Source organism: Palaemon carinicauda, chromosome 12 (genome assembly GCF_036898095.1).
Source record: "Palaemon carinicauda isolate YSFRI2023 chromosome 12, ASM3689809v2, whole genome shotgun sequence".
Taxonomy (NCBI): domain Eukaryota; kingdom Metazoa; phylum Arthropoda; class Malacostraca; order Decapoda; family Palaemonidae; genus Palaemon; species Palaemon carinicauda.
In genome coordinates, this window is record NC_090736.1 from 129005928 (window position 1) to 129017964 (window position 12037).

The following is a 12037-nucleotide window of genomic DNA, read 5'->3' on the forward strand; positions in this document are numbered from 1 at the left end:
GTTTTACAAAATACCGGGAAGGTGGTGTCGCTGAAGAAGATGAAAGTCCTCCGGTAGAATCTCGAGGCAGAGGTTTTACTAAATACCGGGAAGGTGGTTTCACTGAAGAAGATGAAAGTCCTCCGGTAGAATCTCGAGGCAGAGGTTTTACAAAATACCGGGAAGGTGGTGTCAGTGAAGAAGATGAAAGTCCTCCGGTAGAATCTCGAGGCAGAGGTTTTACTAAATACCGGGAAGGTGGTTTCACTGAAGAAGATGAAAGTCCTCCGGTAGAATCTCGAGGCAGAGGTTTTACAGAATGCCAGGAAGGTGGTGTCACTGAAGAAGATGAAAGTCCTACTATAGAATCTCGAGACAGAGCTTCTACAAAATGCCAGGAAGGTGGTGTCTTTGAAGAAGATGGCATACTAGACTCAAAACAGACAATCGCCAATCGTTCCTTGGATGCTAGAAACGTTTCAAAGGAGATCATACCGAATGCTAATTTCTTAGACAATCCTCAGGTTATCCCGTCCCTGTGTGACCAAATGAAGAGTGCAGAGGAATACTTCAGGCTGGTAGCTAGCAGTCCTTTACTGCGTGAATCCTTAGAGTATCAAACAAAGTATAACGAAATTGTACAGCAATACAATATGGATATACAAAAGGCCCATAATAATACCTACCTATGGAGACGTGGTAGAAGCATACCTTTAATACTCAAGCGAAGCCATAAAAAGGCCAGTGAATATGAACATAATTTCCAAAGAAAATTTGACATATATAAAGAACAAATAGAGGTCAAAGCATCTGAAACAAGAAGCCCAGATGTCCTTTGGAGAATAGAAGCTCAAATACAAGAGCTTACAGACAGCATGAGACGAGAGCAAGAAGTACTAAGTACCACTAAGGTCGTTGCTTTACAAAACTTTCTGGAGGAGAGCATAAATTCCACAAAGAGAGAAATTGATCGTTTGCAGTCAAGAAAAAATCCAAACTCTGAAGAAACATTACTTGGTGTATTGGTGAATTTCTTACGTTACGTCAAAAATGATGCAACCGAAGTGGAGAGGCAAGTCACGCAAGGGCTAGAGAAGATGGAGACTCTTCTAGAAAACGTTCTGTTTGAGGAAGAAGACTACGATAAACTTGGTAAAGAGACCAGCACAGGGTTAAAAAATCTAGAGGAAGAGTCTGACAAAATAACTAATGAATTGAGATCGGATGCAAAACTCCAAGATCGACTAGATGTTCAATGGATAGAAGTGGGTGAATTATTATATCAACATCGACATAATGAAGCTCAGGTCAGGAAAGAGATAGATGAGAGAGAAAAGAAACTTGGTGATTTCTTAGATAAGAAAAAAAAATTGTGTTGGTCAGGAGGACTCATAGGAAATTTGATAAACATATCTTCTACAGTGGAAGAAATAGAGGTTGCATGTAATAAAATATTGAAAAGTAGACGCATCACAATATTGGATGTTGATGCTGAAGATGCTGCGCTGAAAGAGCTCCACGAGCAAATGAAGGTGATCCAGGGAAATCAGGCAGAAGCTGTGAAAGAACTTAGCAAAATTATTCCCCAACGAACAAGTCTTTCTGACACATTGCCTAGAGGTCAAAGGCTTGCAGAGATAGAGTTCGAACTTTACAACCTTAAGTTTCACGATGCGTACCTGAAAAAACTTCAACATGGAGTATTTAATGCTAGAAGAGCAATCTTAATCCTCCAGCAAGAATTCCAGAATTTACAAGTTAAATTTGATTCTATCGTCACAAAATTACAGGAGATGAGCGATTCAGCCAATGCTGCTCTTGACGGTGGCAGTCAAGTTGGACAGAGGCTGTCTATCGAAACTGAGTTGAAAGAACTGCAGATGACTCTCCAAAACCTGGTATTGGAAAATGTTAATGAATGCTCTGCACTTAACCCGGGTGACATTAAGACATAAACATATTCTCATCTAAATTCAAATAAATTCCTATGATTATCGCTAGGCACTATCAGAGAATAAAATTATATTTGTTTATTAACTATGTAAACATGCAAATTACTTAAAGGCATTAAGTATAGCTATTTGAATGTTTAATCCCATGAATAAATTTTGAGTGGAATCATCATATATCGATTTCTTTAACAACCTGCTAGTAATAAGATATTAAAAATGGCTTCAATTAGGTCTATGGACTACCATCAAGTAACTATGATTAAGCATTTCCTTATTTTTTTCCTCACTGGGCTATTTTTCCCTATTGGAGCCCTTGGGCTTTTAGCATCTTGCTTTTCCAATTATGGTTGTAGCTTGGCTAGTAATAATAATAATAATAATAATAATAATAATAATAATAATAATAATAATAATAATAATAATAATAAAGGCCAATCAGGAATGGCAGAGGCTAGGGACAGTGACATGGCCCTATGGGGCAGGACAATGCCCTAGAGAGCAGTGGTTCTCAACCATCTTCCAGTGGTGACCCCATTTTAGCCTCACCATACGTTTTTGTGACCCCACTCAAATATCAAGGCTATATTCTTTTTTCTTTAATAAAAAAAATATAATTGATTAAGGTATACTGAATATCATTGAATAGCAAAATCAAAAAAATGCACTTATTTATAAGAATATAATTTCTTTATATAACACACTACATAATAGAACTTTAAAAGTTTTAAATTGCAGCAAATGCTTTTATGTGGAACGGGCTGACATAAGTCTTTTTCTAGTCTATATATGACATATCTGTTTTGACTTTGTTACTGTTTGTAGAATGATTTATTGTTAATTTGTTCTCATCATTTATTTATTTCCTTATTTCCTTTCCTCACTTGGGCTTATAGCATCTTGCTTTTCCAAATATGAATGGCTAGTAATGATAATGATAAAACGTAACACAAACATTATCTTGATAATAAGCTGTTGTTCTTCATGTGATGGTGGGAAGTGTTTTTCCATCACCTTTATCTCAATCCGCAGTGATGTTTTCGATACAGCACAACGTAGTTCATCATCAGCATGGAGATTAGTTCTCAGCTTCGACTTTGTTAAAAGTAATGATGAAAGGGTCACTTCACACATATGTTGAAGAAAAGGGCATAACATTTTAAGCATACCTTCAGCCAAATTTGGATATCGAAGTAACTGCTTTATCCAAAACTGAATCTGTTAGGGAATCGAAGTCAGCTTTGGCACTGGCAGCTCTAATGAGATCAAAAAATTCTTAATATCTTTCAGGAGCATTTTCAATTGTTGCGTCAAATGGTTTATTTGAGGTAAGGTATGGGATAACTGAGGCTTATCTGGAAAATATCGGCTAAATTCCTCTTTTAAGGTCTCCAAAAACCCGAATCAGTAAACTTTGGAAACTGTTTTTGAATGAAATATCAGTATATTTTTTTCTTTTTTTTTAACAAATGCATTTGATGTGGGAAACGTATAAATTTCTCTTTCATGCTTTACTCCCAAAGATTCAGCTTCATTTGGAAGGCATTTTTTTTTTCTGCAAAATCAGAATGCTAGAATTTTCTTCCTGAAGTGAAAGATTTTGGGAATTCAAATTATCAAAAAATCTACTAAATAAGCAGTTTTTACCCAATTATTCATATCACCTAAGAAACTTCAAAGTTCTGTTCTTCCTTGCCGAGATAAGAATTCTCTTACCTCAGTATTCGACTAAAAAATATCTGCAAGGGATTGCTTTTCGGTAGCTACCTTAGTTCATACTTAGAATTCATTTTTATGACACACTTTAGCAAACAAGCGGTTGTTAAATTCATTTGACTTTATAAAGATAACTACTTTAACAACTGATTGCATTAGTTTTCAAATCTTTGGCAATGTTTTTACAATAAATACTTGACGATGTATCATACAATGAATTCCAACATCTTCCTGAGAAATATTCTTTACCCTCTGTTGAAACCCGAAGCTACAGTCTAGTATAAAAGGTGCACCATCAATACATATACCACCGACATTTTCCCACATCAATCCTTGATTTTTAAGTAATTATCCTATTTTTTTTCCAATATGCCACAGCTTGAGTTGTTTTTAATGGTTTGCATGAAAGAAATTCATCCTTAAAATAACTGAGGAAGATTACCTATATATGTTGATTCATCGCCTTTTAATGTGAAGAGATCAAGTGGAGATGTAGTCTTAGGGAATTTCCATTTCTGTCTGGACGAGATTTTTTTTTACATCCACAGGCTTATTTTTGAAAAACACCGACCTTTCTTAACTGAACTTGCATTTTTTTTTTACTCAAAATGATGTCTTAACTTATCCTGTGTCATCGATTCTTCTGAGAGCACTTCACTACACATCACAAATTGAGTTTTTTTTTTTTTTCCTTGCTTAGATAATGCAAGTATAACCGAAGGTAATGTAGTCCTCCATATATTTCTGCTTTCCTTTGTTGTTTGCCATTACCATAATTGCAACAACCTATTTAAAATCAAACGAGAGAGAGAGAGAGAGAGAGAGAGAGAGAGAGAGAGAGAGAGAGAGAGAGAGAGAGAGAGAGAGAGAGAGATTAAAATCAGTCAATAAAGACTTTCTAATTATAACTATGATGATAGCAGTAAAAATTCTATGAAACATAAAATTATAAACACAAATATGTGTCTGCTTTTGCGTCTTATATCTACAGTACGTATGTAGCGCGCGCACACACGCACGCGCACACACCCGCACGCCCACACACATACATATACACACTTCTCCCCTCCTCTCTCATTCATTTACAATTTGTTTTTTTTACAGAATTTCAGACTGTAATATTCATCTGCATTTGAAGTAATCACCAACAACTCGTTTGTTATTTTTTTCTTATACATGCACGTCATACTGCAACTTAGGATTATAAACATCAATATTTTCTTCATATATGACTTCATTCTGAGTTTCTTAATTTGTAGTTAAAATATCCTTTTATTAAATAGATATCATAATTAATAGATAATTCAAGCATCCAAAAACTTTCAATTACACGAATACAAACAAAAATCTCAGATATAAACTTTAATAATGAAATTTACAGCAATCTTAAATATAGCAATGTTCCCTACCTACAACTTTCCAAATACAAATTCATTGTTTGCTCAAGCAGGCCGGTAGCACAGTGACAAAGACATGCTAGATGCAATCTCTTTAATTAACAAAAATTATCAGAGACAGACAGACGGACAGACAGACAGACAGACACACACACACACACACATATATATATATATATATACTGTATATATATATATATATATATATATATATATATATATATATATACATATATATATATATATATATATATATATATATATATATATATACTGTGTATATATATATATATATATATATATATATATATATATATATATATATATATATATATATATATATGTATATATATATACATATATATATATATATAAACACTATGGATGGGATTAGGTTTAAAATACAGATTTCTTAAATCTACGGATAAGGCCCCATAAATACTTCCCACGAAGATAATCGTTCCTATTAAACATTCTCTCTACAAAACGTTCTGAGAAAGACCAATATACAGCCATTTAATGTAGGCTACATGTGAACGACCGGCCCAGATTTATGTATAGGCCTACCACCTCATGTCGGAATGGGGAAAGGTTTTGGCAAAGCTTACTGAATCCTCTTAATCCAATTATATCAGCCAAATCCCGGTAGATTGTCATAGTGTCTTCAAGACCCCAATAAAATTGCTTGCCGACCCCCCCACCCCCACCCCCAGGGTCGGGAACCCCTGCGGCCAAGAGACTGACCGTATATATGATCAGTGACAAGGTAATGACAAAATGTAAAAAGGAATTATAGCAAGATAAAATGGAGTATATACTAAATAATGTTTAAGGGGAATATAAAATGAGGTGATTTTATAAGATATCGGATAATAAAACGTAATTCAAGGGTCAAAAGTATTATGCATACGTGGGTATTACATAAAAGGAATGGTATAGTTGTACTGGATCAAGTACAATACTTGAATAAACCGGGTAAAGTAGAATACTTCTTCTTCTTCTTCTTTAGATTGCCCGGAGCTTCTCTCCGGACAGGGGCTTTTTGACGGTGCGTCTAACCCCTAGGTGGTTACGGTAGAATACTTGAATGTGGAATACTTGAATGTGGCGGGTAAAATGACGTAGGGGAAAATGGGGAGGGGTTATAAGAGAAGAAGTAATCCTATTGGTGAAGGCGGAGTTTATGCGTGGGTGGGAGGAGTTCATGCGCAGATGGTCAAAAACTGCTATGTACAAACGAACGAACGAGAGCGATTACAACCGACCCGTAGAATGTCAACAAATAAATGAAAAATATATACCGTTAGTATATAGGATATAGATAATTAGCGTATATTTTCATTAGTTTATCATACATCCAAAAAAGTAATGTATAGAGAAGAAAAGGCTTGTTTTATCATTATATACCGTTTTCCCGGTATTTTTTCCCCACCCCAAAACCCCGAGTTCCCACTGGGGGTCCCCCTCCTGTAAATAATCCTGCGAGACGTCAACAAAGAGATGGAGCTGGGGGGAGAGTGACTGCTCCCCGCACTCTAGCTTTGGGGTGTTTGAATGTGAGTGGATGTAGCACGATAGAGAGTAAAAGATGTGAGACTGAGATTGGAAGTATGTTTAGGAATGGAAGGATGGATGTATTGGCCTTGTGTGAGACAAAGATGAAAGGAAAGGGTGAAGTGATGTTTGGTGAAATGTCTGGTAGAGTGTCTGGGATTGAAAGGGGAAGAGCGAGAGAGGGTGTGGCTTTATTGCTGAGTGAATGGGTGACAGGTAAAGTAGTGGACTAGAAGGAGATATTATCATCTAGGTTAATGTGGGTAAGGGTTAGGTTGGGTAGGGAATGTTGGGCGTTTGTCAGTGCGTATGGGCCAGGTTGTGAGAAAAGTGAAGAGTGGAATGAGTTCTGGAATGAATTAACTAGGTTTGTAGAAGGACTGGGTAGAAGGAATTATGTAGTTGTCATGGGTGACTTAAATGCTAGAGTGGGCGCTGGAGAGGTAGAACCGTAGAAGGTGTCATTGGGAAGTATGGCGTACCAGGTGAAAATGAGAGTGGTGAGAGACTGGTAGATATGTGTGTTGAACAAGAGATGGTAATAAGTGCTAGCTTTTTCAAAAAGAAAGATAAAAACAAGTATACATGGGTAAGAGTGACAAATGGAAGAGTAGTAGAAAGGACATTAATGGATTATGTGTTGATAACTAAAAGAATGTTTGGAAGATTGAAAGATGTGCACATGTTTAGGGGTATGGCTAACGGTATACAGTATCTGATCATTTTTTGGTGGAAGGAATATTAGTTGTAGCAAAAGAGTGGGGGAATAGAGTAGGTGGATGTAAAAGGGAGCTAGTGAGGGTTGAAGAGCTAATGAGACCGGGGGGTAAAAAGCAAATATCAGGAAAGGTAGAAAATGGCATATGACGAAGTGAGAGTAAGAGAAACTGGTAATTTAGAGGAGGAGTGGAAGTTAGTAAAAGAAAATTTTGTTGGGATTGTAAGTGATGTGTGTGGCAAGAAGGTTGTTGGAGGTAGCATGAGGAAGGGCAGTGAATGGTGGAATGAAGGAGTGAAGGTAAAAGTGGAAGAGGAAAAGAGGGCTTTTGAAGAATGGCTGCAGAGTAATAGTATAGAGAAGTATGAAAAATATAGAGAGAAAAAGGTGGAAGTAAAGCGCAAAGTACGTGAGGCAAAGAGGGCAGCTGACCTGAGGTGGGGTCAGGGATTGGGTCAGTCGTATGAAGAGGATAAGAAGAAGTTTTGGAAAGAAGTGAAGAGAGTAAGGAAGGCTGGCTCAAGAATTGAAGAGACAGTGAAAGATGGAAATGAAAGGTTGTTAAAAGGAGAGGAAGCAAGGAAAAGGTGAGCGGAATATTTTGAAAGTTTACTGAATGTAGAGGATAATAGGGAGGCAGATATAATTGCTGTTGCAGGTGTTGAGGTGCCGGTGATGGGAGATGAGAATGAGAGAGAGATTACAATAGAGGAAGTGAGGAGAGCACTAGATGAAACGAGAGTAGGGAAAGCATCTGGTATGGATGGTGTGAGAGCTGAGATGTTGAAGGAAGGGGGTGTGACTGTACTTGAATGGTTGGTGAGATTGTTTAATATGTGTTTTGTGTTGTCAATAGTACCAGTAGATTGGGTTTGTACATGTATTGTACCACTATATAAGGGTAAGGGATATGTGCATGAGTGTTGTAATTCAAGAGGTATTAGTTTGTTGAGTGTAGTTGGAAAAGTGTATGGTAGAGTAATGATTAATAGGATTAAGGATAAAACAGAGAATGCAATCCTAGAAGTACAGGGTGGTTATAGAAGAGGTAGGGGTTGTATGAATCAGATTTTTACAGTTAGGCAGATATGCAAGAAATATTTAGCAAAAGGTAAGTAGGTGTAAGTTGCGTTTATGGATCTGGAGAAAGCGTATGATAGAGTTGATAGGGAAGCAATGTGGAATGTGATGAGGTTATATGGAGTTGGTGGAAGGTTGTTGCAAGCAGTGAAAAGTTTCTACAAAGGTAGTAAAGCATGAGTTAGGATAGGAAATGAAGTGAGTGATTGGTTTCCGGTGAGAGTGGGGCTGAGACAGGGATGTGTGATGTCGCCAAGGTTGTTTAACTTGTATGTTGATGGAGTGGTGAGAGAGGTGAATGCCCGAGTGCTTGGACGAGGATTAAAACTGGTAGACGAGAATGACCATGAATGGAAGGTGAATCAGTTGTTGTTTGCGGACGATACTGTACTGGTTGCAGACACAGAAGAGAAGCTTGACCGCCTAGTGACAGAATTTGGAAGGGTGTGTGAGAGAAGGAAGTTGAGAGTTAATGTGGGTAAGAGTAAGGTTATGAGATGTACGAGAAGGGAAGGTGGTGCAAGGTTGAATGTCATGTTGAATGGAGAGTTACTTGAGGAGGTGGATCAGTTTAAGTACTTGGGGTCTGTTGTTGCAGCAAATGGTGGAGTGGAAGCAGATGTACGTCAGAGTGAGAATGAAGGTTGCAAAGTGTTGGGAGCAGTTAAGGGAGTAGTAAATGATAGATGGTTGGGCATGAATGTAAAGAGAGTTCTATATGAGAAAGTGATTGTACCAACTGTGATGTATGGATCGGAGTTGTGGGGAATGAAAGTGATGGAGAGACAGAAATTGAATGTGTTTGAGATGGAGTGTCTAAGGAGTATGGCTGGTGTATCTCGAGTAGATAGGGTTAGGAACGAAGTGGTGAGGGTGAGAACGGGTGTAAGAAATGAGTTAGCAGCTAGAGTGGATATGAATGTGTTGAGGTGGTTTGGCCATGTTGAGAGAATGAAAAATGGCTGTCTGCTAAAGAAGGTGACGAATGCAAGAGTTGATGGGAGAAGTACAAGAGGAAGGCCAAGGTTTGGGTGGATGAATGAAGTGAAGAATGCTCTGGGTGATAGGAGGATAGATGTGAGAGAGGCAAGAGAGCGTGCTAGAAATAGGTATGAATGGCGAGCGATTGTGACGCAGTTCCGGTAGGCCCGTGGTGCTCCCTCCAGTGCCTTAGATGACCGCGGAGGTAGCAGCAGTAGGGGATTCAGCATTATGAAGCTTCATCTGTGGTGGATAACGGGGGAGGGTGGGCTGTGGCACCTTAGCAGTACCAGCTGAACTCGGTCGAGTCCTTTGTCAGGCTGGGAGGAACGTAGAGAGTAAAGATCCCCTTTTTTCTTTTGTTTCATTTGTTGATGTCAGCTACCCCCCAAAATTGGGGGAAGTGCCTTGGTATATATATATATATATATATATATATATATATATATATATATATATATATATATTTCTGAAACTATTCATTTGCGACAGGAACGAGTGTCATTTTCGAAGAGAGCGGACCTTTTTCCATAGAAAAAAGGTAAAGTTATACTGTATTACAGATTATCATTTCGGACAGAAAATATATGTTTTCCTGTGGTAAATAACGTGATTTGACCGAATTTGACTTTCATTTCAACCGCAAACAAACAGAACTACCAGTTCGACTAACTTTAAGTAGACGAACTGGTTGTTGTTGTTGCGGTTGAAATGAAGGTGAAAACCGGTTAAATCACGTTATTTACTACAGGAAAACATATATTTTCTGTTAAAATGTTTAATCATAAGGTATTATTGTACTGTATTACAGGGTAATGTAACCTAGAGAAAAAAACTACTTTTTTTTGTAGGAAAAGGTCCGTTCTCTTCGAAAATGACACTCATTCCTGTCGCAAATGAATACAGTAGTTTCAGAAATGTATAGTACAACTTTACCAAATTATTTATGTATTTCTTTGTAGTTAAATATTTTAAGCTAAGCGAGTACTGAATATTCACGATTTCTGTGTCTAAGTTTATTCAAAGAAAACGAATACATCTGGCAGGGGTAACTATACTATCTTTGCGGACACATTGCATGTCTTTTAAAGGTTGCTCGTGAATGGCAGTGGTAAGGGAAAGTGACATTGAACTATCAAGCATGATAATGCCCTATATACATATGATCAGAGCCCAAACCCCCTTTCCACCCAAGCTAGGACCAAGGAGGGCTAGGACGTGCAGAAATTTCAGCCGTGGTAGGGAATGTTAGTACAATGAAGCCTCAATTATTCATGGATGAAGAACCAGTGATGAACAGTAATCTATTCTATAACAGGTATCGTATGAAAAAATATTCATTATTCACAGTAATCTCTACAGTAACAGGGATTGAGAGTAGACTTAATGGATGTAAATAAACAGGGCCGTACAATAATCCCTGTTCAGTAGCTACTTTCCTCTTGGTAAGGGTAAAAGAGACTCTATAGCTATGGTAAGCAGCTCTTCTAGGAGAATGACACTCCGAAATCAAACCATTGCTCTCTAATCTTTGGTAGTGCCATAGCCTCTGTACCATGGTCTTCCACTGTCTTGAGGTAGAGGTCTCTTGCTTGAGGATACACTCGGGCACAATATTTTATCTAATTTTTCTTGCTCTTGTTTAGTTGAAAGTTTTTTTTATAGTTTATAAAGGAAATATTTATTTCAATGCTGTTACTATTCATAAAAAAAATTTATTTTTCCTTCTTTCCTTTCCTCACTGGACTATTTTCCCTGTTTGGGCCCCTGAGCTTATAGCATCCTACTTCTCAAACTAGCGTTGTAGCTTAATAATAATAATAATAATAATAATAATAATAATAATAATAATAATAATATCACGTACTGTAGATAGGTTGTAGATAGGGACTGATGACGTTAGACGAGTTTTCTTGTGAGAAAATCAATTCCTGAGGGTTGTGTAGTGTCATAATTGGCCCTGGAGACTATGTGTGGTGATTGGCACTAGAGATTAACACTGTGGTGATTGGCACTAGAGATTGATAGCGGGATGATTGGCACTAGAGACTAATGGTGTGATGATTGCCATTAGACTCTAATAGTGTGATAATTGACACTAAGATTAAATAGTGTGATGATTATCACTAGAGACTAATAGTGTGATGACTGGCACTAGAGACTAGTAGTGTGATGATTGGAACTAGAGACTAATAGTGTGATGATTGGAACTAGACTCTAATAGTGTGGTGATTGGCACTAAAGACTAATGGTGTGATGATTGCCATTAGACTCTAATAGTGTGATGATTGACACTAGAGATTAAATAGTGTGATGATTGGAACTAAACTCTAATAGTGTGATGACTGGCACTAGAGACTAGTAGTAAGATGATTGGAACTAGAGACTAATAGTGTGATGATTGGAACTAGACTCTAATAGTGTGGTGATTGGCACTAGAGACTAGTAGTGTGATGATTGGAACTAGAGACTAATAGTGTGATGATTGGAACTAGACTCTAATAGTGTGGTGATTGGCACTAGAGACTAGTGGTGTGATGATTGGAACTAGAGACTAATAGTGTGATGATTGGAACTAGAGACTAATAGTGTGATGATTGGAACTAGACTCTAATAGTGTGATGACTGGCACTAGAGACTAGTAGTGTGATGATTGGAATTAG

General features: G+C 37.5%; 1 protein-coding gene across 2 annotated transcripts in view; it reads left to right on the forward strand.

Annotated features, from left to right (window-relative positions):
- The window catches only part of LOC137651280 (putative leucine-rich repeat-containing protein DDB_G0290503), a 10115-nt gene extending 8012 nt beyond the window's left edge, over nt 1–2103 (forward strand). For both annotated transcript variants that reach the window (XM_068384543.1, XM_068384544.1), the window contains one exon: nt 1–2103. This exon is cut by the window's left edge. In XM_068384543.1, coding sequence (XP_068240644.1) covers nt 1–1934 — 1934 coding nt within the window. In that variant the 3' untranslated portion in view covers nt 1935–2103.
- Nucleotides 2104–12037: the final 9934 nt, after the last annotated feature.